The sequence below is a fragment of the Budorcas taxicolor genome, chromosome 3 (assembly GCF_023091745.1).
Source record: "Budorcas taxicolor isolate Tak-1 chromosome 3, Takin1.1, whole genome shotgun sequence".
NCBI lineage: Eukaryota > Metazoa > Chordata > Mammalia > Artiodactyla > Bovidae > Budorcas > Budorcas taxicolor.
Genome location: NC_068912.1, coordinates 40181396 through 40208284, shown reverse-complemented (window position 1 = coordinate 40208284; position 26889 = coordinate 40181396). Strand labels below are relative to the sequence as shown.

General features: G+C 34.7%; 1 protein-coding gene across 1 annotated transcript in view; it reads left to right on the top strand.

Annotated features, from left to right (window-relative positions):
• Positions 1–1850: 1850 nt before the first annotated feature.
• RNPC3 (RNA binding region (RNP1, RRM) containing 3) overlaps positions 1851–26889 on the top strand; it is an 89770-nt gene continuing 64731 nt past the window's right edge. The window contains exons 1-13 of the mRNA XM_052636574.1: positions 1851–2056; positions 3205–3252; positions 8359–8477; positions 9371–9454; positions 9883–9994; positions 11065–11133; positions 12924–13066; positions 17785–17910; positions 20551–20702; positions 22619–22780; positions 23828–23922; positions 24010–24068; positions 26130–26262. Coding sequence (XP_052492534.1) covers positions 1865–2056; positions 3205–3252; positions 8359–8477; positions 9371–9454; positions 9883–9994; positions 11065–11133; positions 12924–13066; positions 17785–17910; positions 20551–20702; positions 22619–22780; positions 23828–23922; positions 24010–24068; positions 26130–26262 — 1494 coding nt within the window. The 5' untranslated portion in view covers positions 1851–1864. The remainder of the gene's footprint in view (positions 2057–3204; positions 3253–8358; positions 8478–9370; positions 9455–9882; positions 9995–11064; positions 11134–12923; positions 13067–17784; positions 17911–20550; positions 20703–22618; positions 22781–23827; positions 23923–24009; positions 24069–26129; positions 26263–26889) is intronic.

Sequence of the window (26889 nt, the reverse complement as noted above, 5' to 3'; positions counted from 1 at the left end):
TAACTACCCTTTTTCATCTGCAAATCTATTAATTTTACTTCCAAAACATATCCCAATTTCTGTTTGTTTTCTCCATATCTACTGTTACTAAGGGCTTCCCTGTTGGCTCAGTGATAAAGAACCCATCTGCCAATGAAGGAGAGGAGGGTTTCATCCCTGGGTTAGAAGACCTCTGGAGAAGGAAATAGCAACCAACCCCAGTATTATTGCCTGGGAAATCCCATGGACAGAGGAGCCTGGTGGGCTATATCCATGGGGTTGCAAGAGTTGGACATGACTTAGAGACTAAACAACAACTGTTACCATACTATTTTTAACAGTGTCTTTTGCCCAGGCTGCTGCAGTAGCCCAATTAGTCTTCCTGCTTCTACTCCATTTTTCATATTGCAACCAGAGAAATGTTCATATCTAAAATGTAATCATTACATACATATTTACACAGGGCTCTACTAAAAAAATTGTGTCAGTTTCCAATTGCTTTTCAGATAATCAAGACTCCGAACTAACCCACAGGGCCCTCATGGTCTGGCTCTCCATACATGACATTTTGTGGATGGGTTCGTCATGGTTTCTCTAGTTTTTATTCGTTTTACCCTTCCCAGCTCCCCAATCCGTTTTCCATAGGAGCCAAACTTTGGTATACTGTTTATTGCTATATAGTTATCATCTGATCAAGTATCAAATTAAAAAGAGCAGTAAGAGGCACCTTAGACCTCCAGACTGTGGTAGCTTCACCTAAAATACCTCTACTTAGAATCCTCAAGGCCCTCACTGTATGGAATAAGTAAAACATCTCAGCTTCACTCCATTCAGAAACAGGGCAGAATAGGGTAAAGTCCAGTCTTACTAGCAGGGTCAAATTTCAGCTCTCTCATTTACTAGCTGTGTGATTTACACCTCCTTGTACACATCAGAGTCTTCAACTGTAAACTAGGGACTGATGTTAGGGTATCTCTTCCTGCATGCCAGTCCTGTCCAATTCTGTGCGACCCTAAGGACTGTAACCTGAGAGTATCCTCTGTCCTCACGGGAGAATCTAATGGAATACTGGAGAGGGTTGCCATTTCCTCCTCCAGGGGATCTTCCCAATCCAGGGGATCTTCCCAATCCAGGGATCCAACCTGTGTCTCCTGCACTGGCAGGCGGATTCTTTTCTCACTAAGCCCCAGAGGCCGCTAGTTTCATGAAAGGGAACAACGGCCTTATCTTATCAGGCTGCTGTGTCCCATGATTCAACAAAACAAAACACGGTTTGTCTCAATTTTTTTCCATCCTTAAAACTGAGTTAGCCTGGCTATGCGAAGGCTACCGAGCCGAAAAACAAACTTGCAACCTTCAGGTATTACCATTCCAACGCCGCGGACAAACACCCTATATTTGTCAGCCAATCACAAGCTCTTGGAAACCTGCCAGAATTACAAACCTAACAAGCGCCTTTCGGGACCGCCCCGGTGCCACGCCCAGACCGGCGCCCCGCTCGCACATGCGCAGCAGTAAGTCCTTCTGCCCTTGGGGTTACTTCCTCCTCGGAAGAGGCGGCTGAAGTCCGTCGTACTTTAACATATTTTAATCCTCACACCTCTCTCGGGGGAATTTTTGTTTAAAACATCATCAGCAGCTATCTGGAACTTGAATCATTTTGGTTTCCTATCACTGGAACTTCCCCTTTCAGTCTAAGGAACTTGTCTCCGAAAAGTTGTCATCTGTCTGTGGTGCAGATCTCGCGAGAAGGCGACCGTCTCTCGCGTTATTTCCTTGCTTCCAGAATCCTTAGCGCGGAGAGGAAAAAGACTCTTTTAGCTCCGCTTCTTTTGATTACTGCGGTTTCCTCAGCGGCTTCCCAGGTGCTGAGTCTGTGTGAGAAATGGCGGCCCCAGAACAGCCGCTTCCGATGTCTAGAGGATGCCAGAGTTCTGTTTCGCTTTCTCCCCCGCGGGGCGACCGAACCCTTCTAGTGAGGCACCTGCCAGCCGAGCTTACCGCTGAGGAGAAAGAGGACTTGCTGAAGTATTTCGGGGCGCAGTCCGTGCGCGTTCTATCCGATAAGGGGCGTCTGGTAAGAGCGCGGGAACCCCTAGTTTCCGGGGAAGGTCCTAGGCCGGTGACGTGGGGAAGGGACGTTCTGACAGAAGGAAAAAGGAGAGTGGGGAAGATGCGCTTGTGGAATGGAGGCTTCCTCTTCCCCTTCCCAGTCTGTCTTCTTTCATATCAAAATATCTTTCGTCCCAAATCAAGTTTTAATTGGTTTGTGCCTCGATTAGTCGCCGCGCTGCGGAGAAGGGCGATTGAGAAAGGCAAAGCAGAAAGAATGAAAAGTAACCTTTGTTACAGTCCTTTTCTCACCCACCCTGGGACTCTCGAAACTCCTCGGAATTTAAAAGTATTTCTCTTAAACTCAAGAGTGCTTTCAAAAATATGTAACAAAGGGAAACTTAAAAATCTTGGTTTGCTTATAAGCCAGCGTTAAGACGTTCATCAAAATAGAGGAGAAACTACAGAAGTCGGCAACTTGAGTAAGCTAGTTACAGGATTTCTGCTAGATTTTTGAGGAAGATGGTCTTCATAAATATTGTATAACGTAATCTTTCAGGGAGTGATAATTTAAAACTATCAAAAGTCCAACCCAGGAATGTACAAAATGACTTTATTTTCCATTATACCTGAAGATGTTTTACATGATTGCTCTTCATTAAAATAGTGACGGTGATGTTATTAAATTTCTGCCAGATGATCTATGACGGGACAGGACATCAATAGTTTGTCTCCCCAGGTGATTTTAATATGCAGCCAAGGTTGTGAATTGAGTTAAAAGAAAGACCCATTTAAACTTTGCATTTGGCTATATAGCGAAAAGTTTAGATCTTTGGATGTGTTATACATGGAACATATTTTATGATTTTGGATAGTTTAAGAGTGGACTTCCCTGGATAGTAGAGGTTTTTAAACTTAGGGACTGTTGAAGTACTTGAAAATATATTTAAAACATGCTGTGTGTGCGCAAGGCTTTCATTTCAAAGAAGTCTGATCCTAAACTGATTTAAAAACACTGTCCTGAAATTCACAGTCAGTTAAATGATCTTGATTTCCTGCCTTTTCTGTGATTTTATTAGTGTGTCAAATCACTGTCAGCTGGTAAAATATCAGACACCCTTATGAGAAATTGAAATTATATTTGAAATAATTTGTACCTTAATTGTTTTTCAGAAACATACAGCTTTTGCTACTTTCCCTAATGAAAAAACAGCTGTAAAGGTATGACTCCTTCTTTTCTGTTACTTATTACCAACTTTCAGGCATAGTTAAAAAATGAAACATTAGGCTAAACTACAGTTTTTAAAAGCAAGGTGAAGTAAGTGAAAGTCGCTCAGTCCTTTCCTGCTCTTTGGGACCGGTGGCCTATATAGTCCATGGAATTCTCCAGGTTAGAATACTGGAGTGGCCAGCCTTTTCCTTCTCTGGAGGATCTTTCCAAGCCAGGGATCGAACCCAGGGCCTCCTGCATTGCAGACGGATTCTTTACCAACTGAGCCACCAAGGAAGCCCTTTTAAAAGCAAAAAGGTTTGTATTTCCAGAATTTGCTTCATTGGCTGCGTGCAGCTTGTCAGTTGGCAGATTTTGCCCAAAGTGTAGATATTTGGGCATAACACTATTATGAGTTGACCAAAAAGTTCATTGGGGTTTTTCCTTATGATGTTATGGAATAGATTAACAGGAACATGAATAAAAATTGAACCGTAACTTTTTATATAATTAAAAATGACAAGCTTTGAAGGATGCAAACATCCTTTAGACATAAAAGTTGTAAGGCAAGATGCTTTAAGCATTAAATAGAGAATGTATAATCCTAGGGGATCATTTGCAAAGGAGGTGACCTTTGAGGTAGACCTTTAATGATTAGTTGGATCTTGAGACGAAAACAAAGGGAAATGGGCGTTCCATGTTCTGAGACTGCTAAAGAAAGCTGTGGACCATGGAAAGTTCTAAGTGGAGCAAAAGCTGAGGGTTGAAATTGAAATAGGACTTGGAAAGTAGGTTGAGTCTAAATTTGGGTTGAGGGGAGGGAGGGATTGAATTTTGTTTAGTAGTTATTCTTAAGGTACTTGATAAATGTAAGCTGACCAGTAATATAGTCAGCTTTATGAAAGATATCTTATAGAGTTCATGTAATGGATTAGATAGGGAAAAAGATTAGACATAGAAAAATCAAAAGGAAAGGCTAGACAAGAGAACTGTTACAATGGCCAAGGCAGGAGAAAAGATCTGAATAAGGAAGTAAGAAGACAAAAGAAGAAGTAGATATACATTGGGTAGAGATTGTGTTTGTAGGTCCTGTGATCCCTGTAGATATGGTTGAGAGGGAACACGTGAAGATTTTCAGACTGAGTTCTTGGGTTATTACATTAGCTGATATGAGGGGCAGGACTCAGAATGTTTTCAAAGGTATGTAATGAATTCATATGTTATCTGTTGACTTTGAGGAGTCAGTGGGCTACTTCTGTGGAAATATTTTAAAAAGCAATTAAAAATATGGGTCTAGAGTGGAGGTAGGCTTAAAAATGGAATTTCTTCAACAAAGTGAATAAATATGGTTGCCCAAAGGAAGAAGAATCAGCAAAGAAGACAGGGAGGGAAGGAGAAGTTAAAAAGGAAGTAAAACTAGAAAACAGATTCTCATGGATGCAAAGAGAAGAGAGTTTTAAGAAGATAAGATCCTCTGATGACACAAGGTGAAGAATTAAAAGTCTAATAGTAAAGTACTTTTTATTGGGAAACTGTAGAAATGACTAAATTCTTAATAAGGGGAAAGGACACTTTAAATTGTAGTGTATCCATACACTGGACTACAACCCTCAGAAAAATGAAGTCAAAAGAATATGTACTGATCAAGAATGTAACCCAGATAGATTCATAAACAAAGTTGGGAAATACATACTATGTAACCTTGGAGTTGAAAAGTACTACTATGTGTGTTAGTGTATGCCTAGAACAAAATGTAGCAGAGCTATATACCAGATAATAAATGTCTTTCTCCCAGGGTGGAATTACAGAAGACTTTCACATTGTATATATTAAAATATAGGAAAACATTTTTTTCAAAAAAGACCTTTTGAAATAAAGTTTTAAAATATTGTTGGTAAAATATGGTAATGAACCACATTGTTTTAGAGTCAAGATTAATTTGGAGGAGAGGACATGGAACCCATCATTATCTTTGGGAAATATTTGTATCGAAAGGAAGGAATGAGAAGATAGTAGCAGTGATAGAGTTTTTAGGTTATAGTGCACCTGATTGATAGTTTTTTAAAACAAAGGGAGAGAAATGTTTATAATAAGTAACTGAGAAAGCTATGAGGACTAGTTAACATTAAAAATTAAAAGCTATAACTTTGAAGACAATGTGTAACACATTTTGAGTGAAAGAAACTTGAAGTAATTCAGCTGTATTTCAGATAATCAAAGGTTCGTTGACAGTGAAGAGGTCTAGATTGAATTAAGGACTTGAAAATTATTAAAACATTTAGAAACTTGGTTTGTATAATGGAGTCAAATAAGAATGCATAAAAATGGTAAAATAAAATTACAGTCTCAGGTAAGCCCTAAAGTTCCATTTGTTCAAAAAATACACAGTACCTACTATGTGCTGGATGCTCCTTTAAATCTTGGGATCTATCAGTAAATAAAACACAGATTTATGCCCTCATTTGAACTCATGTTCTTGAATGGAGAGACAGACCATAAATAATAAACTTAGTAAGTTTTTTAGTATTTTAGAAAATGAGAAATGCTATTTGAAAAAAAAAAAAATAGGATCAGGAATGCTGGGTTGAGAGAGTTAAGCTACAGTTAAGGTAGTTAGGGTTGACCAACATTTGGAAAGAAGTGAAGGAAGTTAGCTAAGGAATGAATCTGGCGAAGTGAATTGCAGTAAGGGAAATAAGTAAAATGCACTAGCCTGTGACCAAGGCATAAAAAATGGGGGGAGAAATTGAATTTGAGGTCAGAGAAGTTAGAGAGGGCCATGACATGTGCCTTCTAAGTACATTAGATTTTGCTGAATAAAATTGGGTGCCATTGTAGTACTGTGAGCAAAAGAGCATCATAATTTGACTTATATTTAGAAAGCTATGAGGACTAGTTGGGAGAAGACAATGGCAGCACACTCCATTACTCTTGCCTGGAAAGTCCCATGGATGGGAGAGCCTGATAGGCTGCAGTCCATGGGGTCAATAAGAGTCGGACACGACTGAGCAACTTCACTTTCACTTTTCACTTTCATGCATTGGGGAAGGACATGGCAACCCACTCCAGTGTTCTTGCCTGGAGAATCCCAGGGACGGAGGAGCCTGGTGGGCTGCTGTCTATGGGGTCGCACAGAGTTGAACGTGACTGAAGCGACTTAGCAGCAGCAGCAGAGGACTAGTTAACATTAAAAATTAAAAGCTATAACTTTGAAGAGAATGTGTGACACATTTTGAGAGGAAGAAAGTTGAACTCAATACTTTGTGTTGAGAATAGATGGAAGGCAGGGAAGAGCAGAAACAGAAAAAATGTGTTTAAAGATTATACTGCTAGTTCAGTCCAGAGATTATGGTTGTTTGGACCATGGTGGTAGCAGTGGAGATGGTAAGGAGTAGTTAGATTCTAGGTTAATTTGGAAGCAGAAGCAAATACCAATTTTTGATGGCTTGGTTATGCAACATGGGAAAGAGGTGTTAAGGATTATTGAAAGATTTTTGACATGAGTAAATGAAAGAAGGGAGTTTCCATTGAAAGTTTCCAGATGGGAAACATTTGAGCTGAGGGTAGGGAGAGAAGATTCAATTCCTGGAGTGTTAATTTTAAAATGTTTAAAATTAAGAGAAGCTATCCAATAGTTTGGATATATGTTCCTTGACTTAAGGACAGAGATTTTGGCTGAAATTATAAATTGGGAAATTAGCAGCATAGAGACGGTCTTTAAATTTAGGGTACTGGATTAGATCCAAAAATAGATCTCTGGAGTATACCAACATTAAGAGTTCAAGACAGCATAAACCAAAGTGATTGAGGAGTAAAACACAATAAGTGTGGAAGAAAACTGTAGGGAAGTTATAATGTCTAGATTCCAAGTGAAGAACATGTATCAAGGAGGGAGTGATTGTGTTAAATACTATAAAATGAAGATTGAGAGTTGACCATTGGTGTGGTAGTACGGAATTTGTTTATGACAAGCAGTGTCAGTGGAGTGATTAAGCCATAAACCTGATTGGAGTGAGTTTGAAACTGGATGGGAGGAGAGGAATTTTAGATAGAGAGCATAGATGTTTTCTTGAGGAGCTTTACTGTAAAAGTAAGGGGAGGGAGGGGAAAGGGGGGAATAGTGATAAGTGGGATCAATAGATGAGGAAAAAATACTTTTAGGATGGGAGAAATCAGATTGTGTTTGTATACTGTTGTGGACAATCCCGTAGAGGACAGAAAATTGGCAATGTAGGTAGGAACACAGCCTGTACAGTTCCAGAAAGAAGAAGAGGGGCTAGGATTTAGTATACAAGTGAAGTGAAGTTGCTCAGTCGTGTCTGACTCTCTGATCCCATGGAATGTAGCCTACTAGGCTCCCCATCCATGGAATTTTCCAGGCAAGAGTACTGGAGTGGGTTGCCATTTCCTTCCCCAGAGAATCTTCCTGGCTCCGGGATTGAACCCAGGTCTCCCACATTGCAGACAGTCACTTTAGCGTCTGAGCTACAAGGAAAGCGTATACAAGTCAACTAGATTTAAATAAGAACATGGATCGTTGATATGTGATAACAGATAGAAGGTAGAATATGTGGATTCAGAAGATGGTAGATGAGAAATTATGGTTTGGAATCTGAAGTTCTCATTTTGTAGCTTCATTTTTCTTAAAGTAGGAAGCAATATCCAAGGCTAAAAGAATGGGACAGGACTATCATGAAGTTAAGGAAGAAGGAAATAGTGCAAAATATTATCTTAGAGATTGGTAGAAAAAAATGAACTGAGAATGTAGTATGTAACTGGTTGGCTTCATTAAGGTTGCCCTCAGATTTGTGGTTGTGATTGTGAATTTAAAGTGAGACCAGCCCAGTTCATTATGTTTGTTTTTCTAAACATTTTCTGCTGCATTAGCACAGGTAAAGTTGGATTTAACCAGATCTTAGTTTTGCTAAGTGATTGGAAGTGATTGCCTAATGAGTAATGAAGGCTTGGCAGCCTGACATTAGAAATGGGTGAAAAATAGCCAAGGAAATGTTATCAGCATTAACAAAAAAGTGTATAAATTACTTTGTATGTGGTCTCTAACAGATAACATAGGTACAGTTATTAATTATTTTACTCTTTTGTTCTTCCAACTGAAGGCATTGACAAGACTTCATCAACTGAAGATTTTGGGTCATACTTTAGTTGTTGAATTTGCAAAAGAGCAAGATCGAGTTCATTCACCATGTCCCTCTTTGGGAACTGAAAAAAAGAAAAGGTATGTAGATAGGTTTTCCTAGCCTTTTAAAAGTTTATTATTATTTTTTAAATTTATTTTAAAAAAATTTTAAATTAAAAAATTACTAATTTTTTTAAGGAGTTGTGTTGCTATTAGATTATTTTCAGACTAGCAAGTAAATAATCTGAAACAGTAAATGATTGTATCTTTCTACTAAATCTAGTGCTTGAAAGCAATACATTTGTTTGTTCCTAATTATGCATTAGTAACCTGAGTATTGATTTAATATTAGGACTTAACCAGTGTGAAGTGAAAAGAGAGTAGGGTAAAAGCGTTCAACTATAAGTGGAGGGAAGGTAACTAGTATAAAGTCCTAATATATAGCAAGGTATCATTAATAGGCACAGCCTTGATTCCTAGTTGTAATTCTTTGTAGCTATATAACCTTTATAAGTTGCTTTACACCAGTGGTTTTCATAGTACAATCCCTGCACCAGCTGCATTATCGAGAATCTTGACTGAAGGAAAGATTGTTCGTCCTTAACCTAGTCCTACTGAATCAGAAATTTGGGTTGTTGGGGCTGGGGAGGAGGATAGGCCCCAGTGGTCTGGTTTTTAAGAAACCCTTGCTAATGCACATTAAAGACATTTGTGTGCCACTATTTTATACCTGTGAACTTCGATTTTTGTGAGTGAGGGCTGTCAGTAAGATTAATCATACCATCTTTGTGTCGTTATGAAGAATAAATGAAAATGTGGCTTGCCTTATATAATATCTGGAATTAGTTTTCCTTTTCATTGGTATTTACTTAATAGCTGAAAATGGTACTTTTGCAGCTGTTTTTATAATGCTGTGTTTGAAAAGATAGTGTCATTTTAGTCATACTGTTTCTTCTATAGATAACATCCAATTTTGATTCCATATTTCTTAGGTCTGATGATCCTGTGGAAGATGATAAAGAAAAGAAAGAACTTGATTGTTTAACCATAGAAAATGGAATTGCACCAAACCATGGGTTAGCATTTTTGTTTGTATTTCATTGTGTCTTTTGGTTTTATTTTGGATAGGTAGGTTTGTGTGTATGTGGGGTATGTGTGTGTGTGTGTTGTCAAATAAGGTATTTTTAAAGGATATTTTAGTATATATAATGAAGATTTTTAGTGTGTTGATTAAACATATTGAGCATTAAGAGTTTGTCACTGAATTTGGTTCCATTAAAATGTTCAAAGTTGTAAGATAAGCTCTGAAAAGAAATGCTATATTCTATAATGCAGAGAGAAGCAACTTGCTCTTTATATATAATCATTTAGGTCTTTTAGGAACAGAGTACTCTTAGATTTACTGAATCATTTGAGCAATTTGTATGTTATTAGGTTACCTAAAATGAATTATTGGTATGAATCTTAACTAAAACACAATAAGCATTTTAAGTATTTTTTTTAGGCTGACTTTTCCTCTAAATTCATGCCTCAAGTATATGTACCCACCACCTTCAAGTACAATCCTAGCAAATATAGTAAATGCTTTGGCAAGTGTGCCTAAGTTCTATGTACAGGTAAGTAGAGTAAACATTTCTCAAAGTAAATACTTTCTCATACTTTTAAAAAAATAGTTGTATTAGTTGTATTAATCAGACTAATTCCTATAGGGGTGATTATATTTCAGAATTTTAAAGATGCCTTAGATTGGGCTGTTATAGCTAAGTACCATGATCTGGGCGTTTTTTAAATAATAGAAAATTATTTCTCACAGTCTGGAGGTTGGAAGTTGTATTCCAGTGTGCCAGTATAGTCAGGTTCTGGTGAGGGCCCTCTTCTGGGTGGAAGATGGCCATTTTCTCTTTGTAATCTCATGTAGCTGAAAGAGCGTGAGAGAGCTTTCAGTTTGCTTTTTATAAGGTACACTAATCCCATTTATGGGAGTTCTACCCTTATGACCTAATAACTTCACAAAAGCCTCATGTCTTAATACCATACCATTACAGGTTAGGATTTAACATGAATTTTTGAGAGGGACATAAACATTCGGTCTATTGCAGAAGGTAGTGAAAAAATTACTACATTCAATTAAGGGTTTTTATAAACTATAGTGTAAAAATACTATGCTTATTATTAATAATACTAATAAGCATAAGCTAATTTGGGAAATGTAATTTCTGGTAATTCTTCATTACTTTAGCATATGCTTTTTCCTTTCTTAGAGGAAAAGATACAGAGAATCCCTCAGTAAATGCTTAGAAATATTGACAATAAAAGATACTTTTAAGTACAAAATACAGATGATGATTTTCTTTATTATGCTTCTCTATGTTTCATAATTCACAATAATCAAGGGAAAAATACTTTAGTAAATTTCATATTGTAAGAATATAACATTTTTAATAATGAGAATAATGGTATTTTGTACAATTGATAAATATTTTAGGAAGGTTGGTCTTCTAAGATATACCAGTGCCTGAGAGATACCAGTTTAGCCCTTTCCTGGTATTATAAAGGCAGGAGGTGATCCTTCCTTTGCACTAAATTAATCACTAGTGTTATTGCAGAGTTTTTAAGTACACTATCAGATGTGAGTTGAATCATGATTTTTCTATTTGATTTCAAATGTTTTATCCCTTTTATTAAGGTGCTTCATCTTATGAATAAAATGAATTTGCCTACACCTTTTGGACCAATTACTACCCGGCCTCCCATGGTAAGAAAGCTCTTGGAATTTTCAACATTCAAAATTTCGCTGCTTGTGGTGGGATTATTGAGGCTAAATTTTACAAATGTTGTGCCAGTGACCTCTAACGTGTACTTAAAATGAAGAACAAATACAAAGTTAATGTAATAATAGTCCTGTGGAGAACTGAAAGTGGGAAAGAGCCAGAACTTTTTTTTTTTAAATTTTTTCTTTCTTGGCCATGCTATGCAGCATGTGGGATCTTAGTTCTGTGATCAGAAATTGAACACATGACCCCTGCAGTTGAAGCATGGAATCCTAACCACTAAATAGCCAGGGAATTCCCCAGAATATTAAAGTGATGTTTTTGGTAATAGAGGCCATCATTTCTCTTAGGGTTATTCAGTCCTTTGATCTAGAACATTGTGCTATCCTACAAGATAGTTAAATTTAGCAAGCTGAATTGTCTAAAATTTCCATTTTTCTGGTTTTATTGCTAGTAAGTTAAATTTGGAGAAGATAAAAAAGGTTGATAATTTTTTATTATAATTTACTGTGCAAATCTATCAATAATTTTGTTGGTAGGTTATGTCTGCTCTTCAGTAATTTTAGCAATTTTATTTTGCTGTAATACTCAGTACTTTGTTTTTTGTTTTTATTTTTTATTAATTGGAGTATAGTTTACAGTGCTGTATTTCAGGTGTGCAGTCATACCTACATCAGTTATATTAATATATATACGTATAGCTCTCTCGTTTAGATTCTTTTCTCTATATAGACCATTGTAGGTTATTGAGTGGTTTCCTGTGCTATACAGTAGGTTCTTATGTATATTATGTATAGTAGTGTGTATATGTCAATCCCAATCTCCCAATTTATCCCTCCCTCACTTCCCTCCTGGTAATCATAAGTTTGTTCAGATTCATGAGTGATTCTTAAGTCATGTTTGTAACTCTTTTATTTCTGTTTTCTAAATAAGTTCATTGTACCATTTTTTTAGATTCCATGTATAAACAATATCATGATATTTGTCTTTCTCTGACTTAACTTCATTCAGTAAGACAGTTTCTAGGTCCATCTGTGTCACTGCAAGTGACATTGCTTCATTCTCTTTAATGGCTGAGTAATATTCCATTGTATAAATGTCCCCTTAGTACTTTTTTAGATAACAGCAATGATAAATTATTTTAGAAGGCTAACAAATAGAAAATTTGCTTTTGTATTGTGCATTGATTGCTTTTCTAATGTCTATATTGGCTTCATAATTTTTCTTTGTAACTCTAAAACCTCAATGCCTGGCATGTTGCCAGGATAATAGTTAAAATTATACTAGCTGCTGTTAACAAAACTCAAATCTTAGTCACTTAACACAATTCAGATTATCTCTTGCTCATGCCAGGTTCATTCCAAAAGTAGGGCAGAATGGTGTTCTTTCCTGAATCACTAAAAAGATCCAAGTTAATCTGCACTATGTGCATTCCCTGGTTGGTGAGGACATTAACGTGCAGCCTGCAGATAAAGAAACGAGAGAGTTTTATGTGTGAGAGGTCTTTATGCTTACCTTTTCATTGACTAAAACTCGGGTGAAATCTAACTGCAAGGGAAGTTTGGAAATTTACTGCAGCTAGGTGCCAAGGCAGAAGAAACAAGTTTTGTGATCTACTAAAGTCTACTAAGGCAAGTGTTCCATCAATATATGTTAAATGTGTAAAAGAAAACCATGAGGAATAGAGAAATGTGAGAATCATGTATCTGAATGGAAATAGTTTTCTAACCTGTAAACATCATAGATTACCATATTATTTTTTGTTTTTACTTAGTATGAGGACTATATGCCATTACATGCACCTCTTCCAGCTACATCTCCTCAGCCACCAGAGGAACCTCCTTTGCCAGATGAGGATGAGGAATTATCTAGTAAAGAATCAGAATATGAAAGCAGTGATGATGAAGACCGTCAAAGGTATGTCATGTCAAATATTTGTGTAGATTCTAGTAAACATAGAATATATGAATGAGATTCTCTTACTCTTCGTAAATTTTGCATATAGTTCTTCCTAATTGAGGGTCCTTAGCATTTGTCCATTTCCAACTCCCCATCATACTGTATAGATTAAGGCCTGAGAGTAGAAATCAAGGCCTAAGGAAAATTTTTTGCATGACGAGTAATTTTTTTGACTGATCATGGTATAAAATTGATCATCATTTTTTATTGATTCTGTATTTGTGAACTTGCCCACTTGTTACAGTTTATTTATAACTTCAACATCAGTAATTGCAGTGCTTTTACAGTCTTCTAGCAGACATGGGCATGTACAGAATGGTGAAAAATTTGAGTCATTTAACTTGCACATCACTGATAAGGTAGAATAAAGTGGCATTCTGTCTTCTTGTTTCAGCTCTTACACTGTAAAAAAGGGTCTTTTTCACTGTTTATATGTATTATGTTTTTCACGTTTTTGTGCTGTTTGTTGTTGGTTTTGCTGTTTAAAATGCCCCCAAATGTAGTGTTGAAGTGCTATCTGCTACTGCTAAGTCACTTCAGTCGTGTCTGACTCTGTGTGTGCCCATAGATGGCAGCCCATTAGGCTCCCCCGTCCCTGGGATTCTCCAGGCAAGAACACTGAAGTGGGTTGCCATTTCCTTCTCCAATGCATGAAAGTGAAAAGTGAAAGGGAAGTTGCTCAGTCTAGGGTTTCCAAAATCAAGAAGGCTGTGATGTGTTTTCTGGAGAAAATTCTGTGTGTTAGATAAACTTTGTTCAGGCCTGAGTTATAGTGTGGTTGACTATGAGTTCAGTGTTATTGAATCAAAAATATATATTAAATAAGATGTTCTTAAAAGTAAACAAATGTAAAACGAGGTGTCTAATGATCAGTTGATGAAATGTGAGCATGTGCTTGCAGGAACCTAATCCTGAATTTCCTTTAGGGACAGTGATTCATTATTCACTAATTGAATGTTTGTGAAGACCTTAGAGAGCAAAGTTAGGTTGTATTTCTGTTTTGTCAGTTTACTTCCCTGGACTTTATTTACCTCAGCGTAATTTCTAGAGCAACTTCATAGAGTTTTATACAAGAATATACAGAATGGGAAAGACAAGAGATCTCTTCAAGAAAATGAGAGATACCAAGGAAACATTTCATGCAAAAATGGGTTCAATAAAGGACAGAAATGGTATGGACCTAACAGAAACAGAAGATATTAAGAAGAGGTGGCAAGAATACACGGAAGAACTGTACAAAAAAGATCTTCACGACCCAAAAAAGATCACTCATCTAGAGCCAGACATCCTGGAATGTGAAGTCAAGTGGGCCTTAGAAAGCAGCACTACGAACAAAGCCAGTGGAGGTGATGGTATTCCAGTTGAGCTATTTCAAATCCTGAAAGATGATGCTGTGAAAGTGCTGCACTCAGTATGCCAGCAAATTTGGAAAACTCAGCAGTGGCCACAGGACTGGAAAAGGTCAGTTTTCATTCCAATCCCAAAGAAAGGCAATGCCAAAGAATGCTCAAACTACCGCACAATTGCACTCATCTCACATGCTAGTAAAGTAATGCTCCAAATTCTCCAAGCCAGGCTTCAGCAATACGTGAACCGTGAACTTCCAGATGTTCAAGCTGGTTTTAGAAAAGTCAGAGGAACCAGAGATCAAATTGCCAACATACGCTGGATCATGGAAAAAGCAAGAGAGTTCCAGAAAAACACCTATTTCTGCTTTATTGACTATGCCATAGCCTTTGACTCTGTGGATCACAATAAACTGTGGAAAATTCTGAAAGAGCTGGGGATGCCAGGCCACCTGACCTGCCTCTTGAGAGATCTGTATGCAGGTCAGGAAGCAACAGTTAGAACTGGACATGGAACAACAGACTGGTTCCAAATAGGATAAGGAGTACGTCAAGGCTATATATTGTCACCCTGCTTATTCAACATATGCAGAGTATATCATGAGAAACGCTGGGCTGGAAGAAACACAAGCTGAAATCAAGATTTCCAGGAGAAACATCAATAACCTCAGATATGCAGATGACACCTCCGTTATGGCAGAAAGTGAAGAGGAACTAAAAAGCCTCTTGATGAAAGTGAAAGAGGAGGTTGAAAAAGTTGGCTTAAAGCTCAACATTCAGAAAACGAAGATCATGGCATCTGGTCCCATCACTTCATGGGAAATAGATGGGGAAACAGTGGAAACAGTGTCAGACTTTATTTTTGGGGGCTCCAAAATCACTGCAGATCGTGATTGCAGCCATGAAATTAAAAGACGTTTACTCCTTGGAAGAAAAATTATGACCAACCTAGATAGCATATTCAAAAGTAGACATTACTTTGCTGACTAAGGTCCGTCTAGTCAAGGCTATGGTTTTTCCTGTGGTCATGTATGGATGTGAGAGTTGGACTGTGAAGAAGGCTGAGCGCTGCAGAATTGATGCTTTTGAAGTGTGGTGTTGGAGAAGACTCTTGAGAGTCCCTTGGACTGCAAGGAGATCAGCCCTGGGATTTCTTTGGAAGGAATGATGCTAAAGCTGAAACTTCAGTGCTTTGCCCACCTCATGCGAAGAGTTGACTCATTGGAAATGACTCTGATGCTGGGAGGGATTGGGGGCAGGAGGAGAAGGGGACAATGACAGAGGATGAGATGGCTGGATGGCATCACTGACTCGATGGACGTGAGTCTGAGTGAACTCCGGGAGTTGGTGATGGACAGGGAGGCCTGGCATGCTGCAATTCATGGGGTCGCAAAGAGTCGGACACGACTGAGCAACTGAACTGAACTGAACTGAATACAAGAATATTCATAATAATTACTGCAAATGAATTATTCTTTTACTTGTTGTTCTTGATGATCTACATATATTTTATTTAAAGTTTCTGGCAAAGAGCAATAAGTTGTTAGTAATGTTCAGCAGAGCCTAAAATAGAAATTGCTAAACATTTTCTGAAGGGAGACAGAATTCTGTTGTCAGGGGAAAGCACCAGTGGATGATAACTAAATGAATTGATGTTGCTATCTTCCAGTAAAACTTTCTATTTAAAAATAGACAATGACTAGATTCGGTGTTTCGGCTGTAATTTGTCAACCCCTAGCCTAGAAGACCTGTATAGGCAAATGGTGGCAATCACAGATACACACAGAAGCCACCAGATACAGAGGAAGTGTTTTGACATGAATCAGAATCCAAGCAGAGAATCTAGGCACCATATACAAGTAATCACCAGCAATTTGAATGTTACTGAAGCAACATCCATCTGAGTAGTGTGGCTCCTTCTACATTCTCTTTCTAGTGAAAGAGTTAAAAGTCAAAGCATAGGTGGGGTTAAAATTACCAAAATCGGAGTTAATAGAACATCTGTCTTGAATAGAGATATTTATGAAGGCTGGCAGCTTTTGTTAGACTAATTTGTTGCTAAATAAAGAAAAAAAGTATTACAGTGGATTAATTAACCTCTGTAAATTTTATTTTCTATATGAAAACAATGATAGTAATGAGAAATGTTTTATAGGCTGGCCACAACTGTTTTTGTTTTTTTTGAATTTCCATTTAGGGATGTAGTGAGGAAGTCTGCAAGTAATTCATTTCAAGTCATGAGAACAAAGCCTTTGAATGAACTAAGCTAAGCTCTGGTTTCATGCTTCTTTGTTATCTTTAGGAAATTATAAAACATGCTGCTTCGTATTATTGATTACTTACATAAAATATGCCTTGCACTGTTGTAGAGGCTTAGTATACTTTTGGTGAGCAATTTATGAATATAGATATATAGTTCATATAACTGGATTTATTCATAAAATTGTTGTTAAACCATGGTTTGTAAGAGGCTTTAAAAATTTGTAGCATATGTTTTCATTTTTTTTCTTGCTTAAGGAAAAAGGGTTTAAAACTTATTTTAACTCTTCTTAACTACATTTTATTGTGCTTGTTTTCAAATTTCACAAATTTAACTCTGGAGAAGTAGAGCTGTGACTAATGGTTTTGAACTTGCTTTGTGGAAACATTGTATCTGATCCTGTGGAAGAGCCAAGAAAGACTACAGAAGATCTATCCTAAATATTCATAATCATAACAGAGATAAGTTATATACAAAGTATCAATTGTCACCCCTTGGTTGATTAAGCTACTTTAGAGTATAATACTTGAAAACTCTGTTTTCAGGAACAGTGTAAGTTATCTTGTTTATGTAAGGATGCTTTCCAACAATTATGCGCAAAATATTTTTAACTTAAGTATTTAAGCCTAGGTTTTCTTTAATAATTAGAATATGAATCAAAATAATTTTACTATGTTTATAAGATCTGTTGACTATGCGTCAAGGCAAGAGCAGTAAAGTTACATAGATTATATTTAGTGTATCTTGTTTAACTTTTTGACACAAAGTACAGTCATTTATTTGGGCAACTAATAATTTTCTTAATAAAACATATCTTTAAAACTTGACAAGTTGCAATTAGGTAAATTCCCAGTTCCTTCAAGCTAAGATGAGAATTGATCAAGGAGATTCATAACTTGAGCTTTTGTCAAATGAATTGTATCTTAAATTATGACTTAGAGATTCTACTTAAGCCATATAAATCATTTTATAATTTATAAGCTCAAATAAAAATTTAAGCTTAGCAAAAACAATGGTAAATAACTGGGCTTTTACATAAATCTTTTTTACTTTTCTTTCCGTTAATGTAGAATGACCAAACTAATGGAACTGGCAAATCTTCAGCCCAAAAGACCAAAACCAGTAAAGCAACGCCATGTGAGAAAAAAGAGAAAAATAAAGGATATGTTGAATATACCATCATCTGCTTCACACAGGTAGTTTTGTTTTAGATTATTGGATAAGGGTTCTTTATATAATTTCTTTAATTGCTTAACTGAAATCATTCCTCATTCTGACTTTTATCAGTCCATTTCATTTACCAATGATTTCTTATTTGCCAAATTCACAAGTATCCCTAATTTTCTCAAAGTTGACTAGCATTTGATGCTATTGACTACGCCAGGTTTTAAAATTGTCCACCTTTAATTTTTTTGTTTCTCATATTTAACTCCCTCACTTCCTCTTTTTCTTCCTACTTTTTTCTTTTATGACTTTCACTCACTCACTTACTTGCTTTTTAAGTATTGGATTCCATATATTCCTGTCTGTGGTCATTTTCCCTTCATATATTTTTACTACTTGTTAATATCATTAGTTTTTATGATTCACCTGTTGTAGCTGATAGATTCCAAATCTCTCTCTCTAGATTTAAATTCCTGAGTTTTATTTCCAGTTTCTTGTTTGTATACTCAATGTCTTGTATGCACTTAAGGTATTATTCAAAGCAAAATTAATTTACTTTCATTATGTCTTTCTCTTCCTATACTGACAGTTTTGATAATGGCATCACCAGTGTGCTTATATGAAAGTTTGTTAGTTTTTCCTAACTTCACTACCTGCTATCAAACATTTTTTTGCTTCAGAGTACCCTAGCAGTTAAAAGTTCACATGGCTTAGCACACAGGACCTACCTTTAAATATTTATTAAATGTGTGATAAGTTCCATGCTAAATGTTGTGGGGTTTAGAGCATGCTTCCAAAGCTCAGAGCTACCTTTTCAAACTGTGAGTTAGTAGTCTTATGGGCAGGTAAAACATACGCACAGATGACCATTGTATTAGCAATTATAATATTAAATGATATAACAAGATGTAACTGAGAATGAAAGATTGTGAGAAAGGAGAAATCACAGCCAGTTAAGAAATCTGGAAAGACTTTAAGACAGAGGAGACAGTTTGAGCTGGGCTTGAAGGAGGAGAGACAAAAATGAGTCAGGGAAGGGAGATGCAATTTGAATAAAAAAGTACATTTCTAGAGGTAAGGCATTTTGGTGCTTAGGAATAGAAATGATGAAAGGGAAAGCTAGAAGGATGTGGAGATAACTGCCTTAAATGTTATGTAACGATATTTGAGTACATTGAAGGAGCTGTTTTAATACATTAAAAAATTAAAAATTTCTCTCAGATTTTATCTTCTTACAGTAAGCTTTCAGGAAATATACTGATGTGGGGTGATGATCAGGGCAATGAATATGAAAGAATTTTATTAGATATAAATTAACTTCCCAGTATGTCTTAAACTTTGTGTTGGAATAGAGAAATTGCCAATGAAATAGTGTTTATTACTGTGTATTTTGTTTGAAATGTATTATCCCTTTTGACTGATTATCTGACATTTTGCATTAACAAATTTTTTTTGAAATTATGGTAGAAATTATTAGCCTGTTTGCCATGGATTTCTGTGTACTTAAATATCTTAATCAGTGAAAATTGCCATTAATTACAGTTTTAATTCTGTTCAGCTTTTCTACAAGGTAAATTTCCTTTGAACTTGTAAGTAACTTCATAAATGGAGAAAAGTTTGTTAAAATGATATTTTTAAATTTTTAAAGGAATGGGTCTTTAATCTTTGGATTTTTTAGAATTATTTTCTCATGTTAAGTGTACATATTATGATGCATATTTCCCACCTATGTATGTTTTGACAGCCCAGTCCCATGCTTTTAATCCCTATAACAGCATCAAACAATTAAAAACTAATATAGTTCACCCTTAAACAACATGGGTTTTAACTGTGTGGGTCCACTTGTATGCAGATTTTTTCAGTAAATACTACCGTACTACATGATCCGAGGTTGGTTAAGTCCACAGATATGGATCCATGAATACAGAGGAACCATGGATATGGAATGTTGACAAAGTTATATACATACAGGTTTTTGACTGCTGGGGTCAGGGCCCCTAACCTCTTGAGTTGTTCAAAGGTCAGCTGTAATATGAACCAATTAAATTTTCCAGTGACTACATTAAAAGATGAAATTTATTTTAGTAATGTATTTTATTTAACCAGTTATACCTGAACTGTTATTTCAAAATACAATTAATATAAAACACTATTGAAATGTTTTACATTTCTTTTTTTCCACACAAAGTTGTCAAACTCTGGTGTATATTTTGTACTTAGAACATAAATACGGATTAGAACATAAGCAAGATTTCAAGTGCTTATTAGCCACTTGTGGCCTATGGCTACTCCATTGGCCAGCATAGATTTATTATATGTAGTATATAGAATACAGTGCATAAAATGCTTACATTATACATAGAATGAACTTTTTTGCATATTGGCCAATATCCTGATGTTTAGAATCAGTAGTCCTAAAGTTCTGTCTCTTGTCTGACTGACTTTATGCAATTATTTAACATCCTTTAATCTCAAACTCCTTACCTGTCTAAACTAAGAATTTAATAATATCCATATGAGAAGTAGGATTTTTGAAGTATTAAATGTAATTTACTTTGTTCAGTGCCTCTAGTGTGTTTTATTAGCTTTTTAAATTTAAAGTTAATATGAAATAATGTTTTTCTCAAAATTGTTTGCAATTACAAAGTAATGCTATGATTGTTTATAAACAGCAGTTTACATCCAGTGTTGTTACCTTCGGATGTATTTGACCAACCACAACCTGTAGGTAATAAAAAAATTGAATTCCATATATCTACTGACATGCAAGCTGCATTTAAGAAAGATTTAGAAAAGCAACAGAATTGTGAAGAAGAAAATTGTGGTAAGCATATTCTAGTTCTTTAACATGCTATGTAAAAATTTTTCTCAATCAGTTTTTTGTATTAGAATTAAATTTTATATGCTTCTGTGTTTAGTATATGTGAGTATATTTAAAATGTGCAATTAGGTCTTCCTTAGTTAGTGTCATGGAATACTATTCATTTTAAACTTTTTAAGTAAAACTAAAATTGGTGCTAAATGTGTTACCTTTTACTAGTAATGAACTCTAGGGTGAAATTTAGTCTGGTTTTTGCTGATGTTTATTTACTTAAAAAATATAATAGTGATGTTTCTTGTATTGAATTATTTTTCATTGCTTACTAAATGTGTGATGCTCTGTGGTTTTATTAGTACAGTTGAATTACTGGTTAGGAAAACAAGCTGTGAAATCTTGTATGAAATTTTTTTTTAATCCAAAAGACACGGAAGGTTGTTAAACAAGATACCATTCTTAACTTTAAAGATAATATACTGATGATATAGATTTTTTCCTCCTTATTTTAAACATTATTTTGATATACTACAGTGGCATTTCTTTATTCTTTTAATTTTTAAATTTTAGAAATAATACCAGCCTATAGAAAATATAGTCAGAACAGAAGCCTGTGAAATTTTAAAAAGTTGACACCTCAAACCCCACTTTTCCCTGTTTGACTACTTAGAGATAAGCATTGTTAGTAATTTGATATGAAGATAGTCCTTCCAGATCATCCTATGCTTGTGTGTAAACATTTTATTTTCTCTCTTTTTTTTTTTAAATAATCATCATAGGTTACTTTTTGAGGCTGCATTACACTCCATGGTAGAGTTAAGTCAATATTTCATTAAATTCTAATGATAGAAGTTGAAGTTTTCATTTTTTTATTATTACAGAAATTCCGATATGTACATTTTTGTACATATATCTTTAAAAGCCCTTGTATGAATATAGGGTAGAGTTGTAGTAAGTGTTGCAGATGTACTGAATGAATAGGTGGTTTTAAGTCTTGTCTCTCTAATGGTAGTGAGAACACGTTGCCTTTACAGATAGCTCTTTTTTTTGGTTTCAGTGTCTGTATTTGATGGCTAGTGATGCTTTGACACAAATTTCTTAATTTTTTAAGCATAATTTACTCAGACTTAGACCTTATTGAGGGCGTGGCAGTCATCCCATTCTGCATCAATGTAGAATAATGGTGAATAAACAATGAAAACAGTTTTAAAGGTTCTTTTCTTCCTGATGCCTTCAGGCCACAGAAGATCTCTTGAAACAAAAGTTTTTCCACACTAGGAGACTTTTATGATCCTAAATGTGGCATGCAAATGTGGCATGTTTGCATCATTTTCATAGCTTTTTTAAGGTTTTGTTTGCCTTTTTAGGTAGTATAACTGGGAATTTTTCTACTACATGTTTAATCCTGTCCTTTTCAACCCTCTACCCCAAATCAGTTTAACTTTCACTGAATCTAAAATTGATGTTTTCTGAATGAAATTCATTATATTGCTATGTTGTGAATTAAAAATTTATAATTATTTTAATTTTCCCAATTGAGTAAGTGTGCAAATACATATTTTTCCTGACCTCTTGTAGGACCACCATTAGTATTGACCTTTGTTTTTTTGTTTTTTGGTGGGGAGAGGTATAATGGATGGATTTTTTTCTTTTTTTAAAGTATCCTCAAATGGAAATGTCTTTTTTTATGATTTTCATGTTATAGTGGCAGAGTTGAATAGTCATAATAAAAACCATATGGCCTGCAAAACCTACAATATTTACTGTTTGAACCTTTATAGAAAAAGTTTGCTCACCCGTTTCAAAGCATTGAGAAAAGCACTAAAGAGGTTTAGTGCTAGAAGATATCTTAAAAATTAAAAATGGAGAAGAAAAACTATTTTGAAGGGGAGATTTTTAATAGCTAATGTCAATGTTAACTCTAGACTTACCTGCTACTGAAGCTGATGCATCTAATATAGGATTTGGAAAAATCTTCCCCCAACCAAATTTGAACATCACAGAGGAGATTAAAGATGACTCTGATGAAATGCCATCGGAGTGTATTTCTAGAAGGGAGTTGGAAAAGGGCAGAATTTCTCGAGAAGGTAATTTCATCAAATAAACCAGAACTTACTTTCTATTTTACATTTCTTTGGCCCTTCAGAAGCAAAACAAATCTCTTCATGTTATTTATCATAACTAAAGCATGTACTTCAAGACATAACTTCAGTTAAATGTTTTTAATCATCACTTTTGGTTTTTAGTGCTCACACTTTATAGGGAAGAAAGTATCGCTCAATACAATGTTCCCAGAGTATATTTGTTTGGAAGAATGTTTTCATTTCTGAGACTTTTATATGACATCTTAAGTCAATGTGACCAACAGTCTGGAATTCTACATTTAAGATACAGTTGATAGACCATCACAATACTGTGTCTGAGATGTATGCAAAGCAGTTGTTTGTCTAAAAATATAGTTTTAACTCTTTGGTAATTAAAAGCCTGTGTTTATGAATTTTATATCCTAATATGGTAGTTTTTTTACTTCTAATGGATTTTTCCTATTTTAGCATATTTAAAAATATTTAGGGGCTTTAGATTGACATGTGACACATAATAATTTCATAATAATTGGAAACAGACTTCCAAATAGCATTTTTGCTTAAACATCTAGTTGTCAGGAACACATTTCAGAGACTGAATAGAAATAGCTACATAGGGATTCAGAACCCACAGTTTGTCTGAAATACTTGATAATTACATCTTGAGTAATTTATTTTACATTTGAATATATTGGTGTCTGGTACTTAGGGAGATTGACTTTAATCAGAAAATAACACAGATGTTTGATAGCATCTTTATTTGCTCAGTCTTTCAAATAAATTAAAATTAAGGTTTAATAAAAATATTTTATTGGATACATTTTAGTAATTCTAGATGCCTGAAATTTTTTTAACTTATCACTTTAGATTCTTAATGGGTATTTTTATACCGTTAGTAACATTGTCATTAATTTCTATGATTTTAACATTTTCTTAATGCTTATTTTGTCTATTTAGCAGTTATATTTGATTTCTGTTAAAGTTTTTCTTCAAAAAATTGATGAAGCTGTCTTAATTTTGTATCCTTGTCTTGCTTTGTTTTTATGTAAGAAATGGAAACACTCTCAGTTTTTAGAAGTTATGAACCTGGTGAACCAAACTGTAGAATTTATGTAAAGAATTTAGCTAAACATGTTCAGGAAAAGGTAAGTTGAAATTTATAAATTTGTTTTATTATTTTGCATATTTTCCCCTGGTTTTCCTTATTAGTCTTTTCTTTGTTGAAATTCTAGGACCTTAAATTTATTTTTGGAAGATATGTTGACTTTTCATCAGAAACACAACGGATAATGTAAGTGGCATGTATATTCTCAAATTTTGTTTTGTTTTTAATCTGTTAGAGATTAACCCTTTTTAAATATCATATTCCCTTTAGTGATTAAAATTATATGAAGAAATTGCTCATATCTGTTGCATAATTAATCTTTTAGACATCTAGATCAGGATTCAGCAAATTTCTTTTTAAATGAACAGAGAGTAAAAATTTAATATTTTTATATTAAAATATTACAGTGCCTGTTGCAACTACTCAGTTTTGTCTTTGTAGCATGAAAGCAGCTCTAAACAATACATAAATGAATATTAATGACTGAGTTCCAATAAAACATTTATAGAAACAGGCTTCATCATAAATTCTAGACTTCTTTCCTAACCCTAAAGCAGTGGTTCTCAAACTTTAACCTGCCTAAGAGTTTAGTAAAACCATTTCCTTGGTCCATCCCTAGAAAGTTTGGTTTTCTAAGCTGAGATAGGATGGATGAATTTGTGTTTCTGAAAAGCCTGTGGATAATGCCACAGCTGCTGGTCCAAAGATTAGATTTTGAAAACTAGTGTTTTAATGACTAAACCAGGAGTATATGATACTAAAGCCAAGTGTTTTAGATTCTTCCTGTAGTGGTAGCTTCCCTTCTTTCAGTTGGAAAGACTTACATTTTACGAGTGCAAAAGAAAAGGATATGATTGTAAATGATTTAAAAGGTAATGTTTGAAGTTAGAATTTCATTCTTTGAAATTTTATAATTAGTTAATTCTAAAATATGTATGACCTTGGCCATATAAATTAGAAGTAAAACTTAGAAAATGTAAGGAGGGAGACTCTTGAATGGAAGTTAGATAGAGAAGTGACTAATTAATGTAAAATTAATATTTTAAAATCTTAACCTGAGCAATGTACTTCTTTATATAGGCATGCACTGTGTTTTAAAAATGTCCATTTATACTCATTAGTGGCAGATACCTCTTTTTATTGGGATACCAAAAGTTTATTTTACTGGACGTGCAAAATGGTAACCGTTGTTCCTGTTGTTGCCTTTGTATAAGTGGAAAAAATTTAAAAATATGTACATTTGTGTGTGTGTGTATGTAAATGAATGTATGTCACACACAAATGTGTTGTTTTATTGTGTGTGCCTGTATATATATGCATGTGTGTGTGTATACATATGTGTGTGTGTGTATGTACACACCATGTGTATGCATCCTTTCTATTTCCAGTATTGCCTTCCATTAGCATTTGAGAGGAAAAATAATTCTGTATTGAGAAACTATACACATCAAAATGGTAAATTAATAATTCTTTCCTGTGGGACTAGTCTTGTGAATTTTTTAGAAAAAAATTTAACTGCACATTTTGATTCTTAAAATTTCTTTTTATGCTTTTGCTAGTCTCATAGGCTAAATGCTAGGCAGTATTTTAGTTGTAAATTATAGCCTGTTTTTTAAGTAGTTTAGAGTATAGTTTCCTCCCCTGAATTGTTGACAGGTGAATACACTAGGGAATAATAGACTAACTTGGAATGCAAAATCTGGTTTGTATTTTTGGCCCTAACTTTAGCTATCAGTGTAACACTGAAGAATTGACTCAGTCTCTGTATGCATTGTCTGTAAAATGGTGATTTTTGACTAGGTGATCAATAAGGTCCCTTTCTCCTCTGAAATTCCATGTTACTTTTCTATAGTTTCTGTCAACCCTTTTATTCTTGGTTGTATAGTTGTTTTTGTCACTTGAATAAACAGTATTAAATTGGCTGCATAAAACTTTTAAAAAAAGGGATGAGAGAAAAATTAATTTACTTTTATAGTTGCAAGTAATATGATTTTTTAAAATCATATATACTTTTATGATAGTTAAAAAATGATAAGAACATCATCAAACTTATATTACCTACTTATGAAAAAAATTTTAAAACAATATAAAATATAATTTTAGAAAGGCTAAAAAATGTGCTAATCAGATAGTAGAGTCATTTTTATTCTGAAATAGCAGAATTTTAACTTAACACATTCCCATTCACTTCATCAGAATTCTTTGACATTCTTCAAATCAAAACATTCTTTCTTCCTTGACTGCTAGGTTTGATATACGCTTGATGAAAGAAGGTCGCATGAAAGGACAAGCTTTCATTGGACTTCCAAATGAAAAAGCAGCGGCCAAAGCGTTAAAGGAAGCTAATGGATATGTTCTTTTTGGGAAACCTATGGTGGTTGTATCCTTCAAATTAGTTGGTTCCAGATTGAGTTTATAGCAGTAAGGGTATAGTTAAAACTAATTTTTATATTATGCTTTGGAAATCTCAACAGCTTGCATTCCAGCTGGAAAATATTCAGTTATAATATTTGTAATACAAACATTTGAGTCAGATGACAATGTTATTTAGATTTTTATTGGAAAATAAGCATAATGAGTCTATTAAAATCCATCCAAGTCTAAACATTTTATTTAATACTTAAAATATATATACTCATGCTAAACCAAAGATAATACAGTATCCAGAAGTACATCAGAATCCTTAAAAGGAAGATATGATTCATTGTAGTTCAATTTTATATTTTATTGTATTGTAATTCATATTTATGTTTAAGAATTTTAATAACAGTGTATCATTGATTAGCCATCATGCTTTCCACAGTTTATGCAATTTCAAACTAGAAATTAGTGGAATAAATGAAGGAGCAGAGGTATAGGTGTAAAAAATGACTATAAAATGAAAGCGAAAATTTTTTGCTTCTCCCCCAGATCATAGACAACTAGGAGGCAGTCAAGAAATACTGACGAATGACTGAGTAGGAAGACAAATAGAGAAATTAAAAACTCTGCTCCTATCCTACATTAG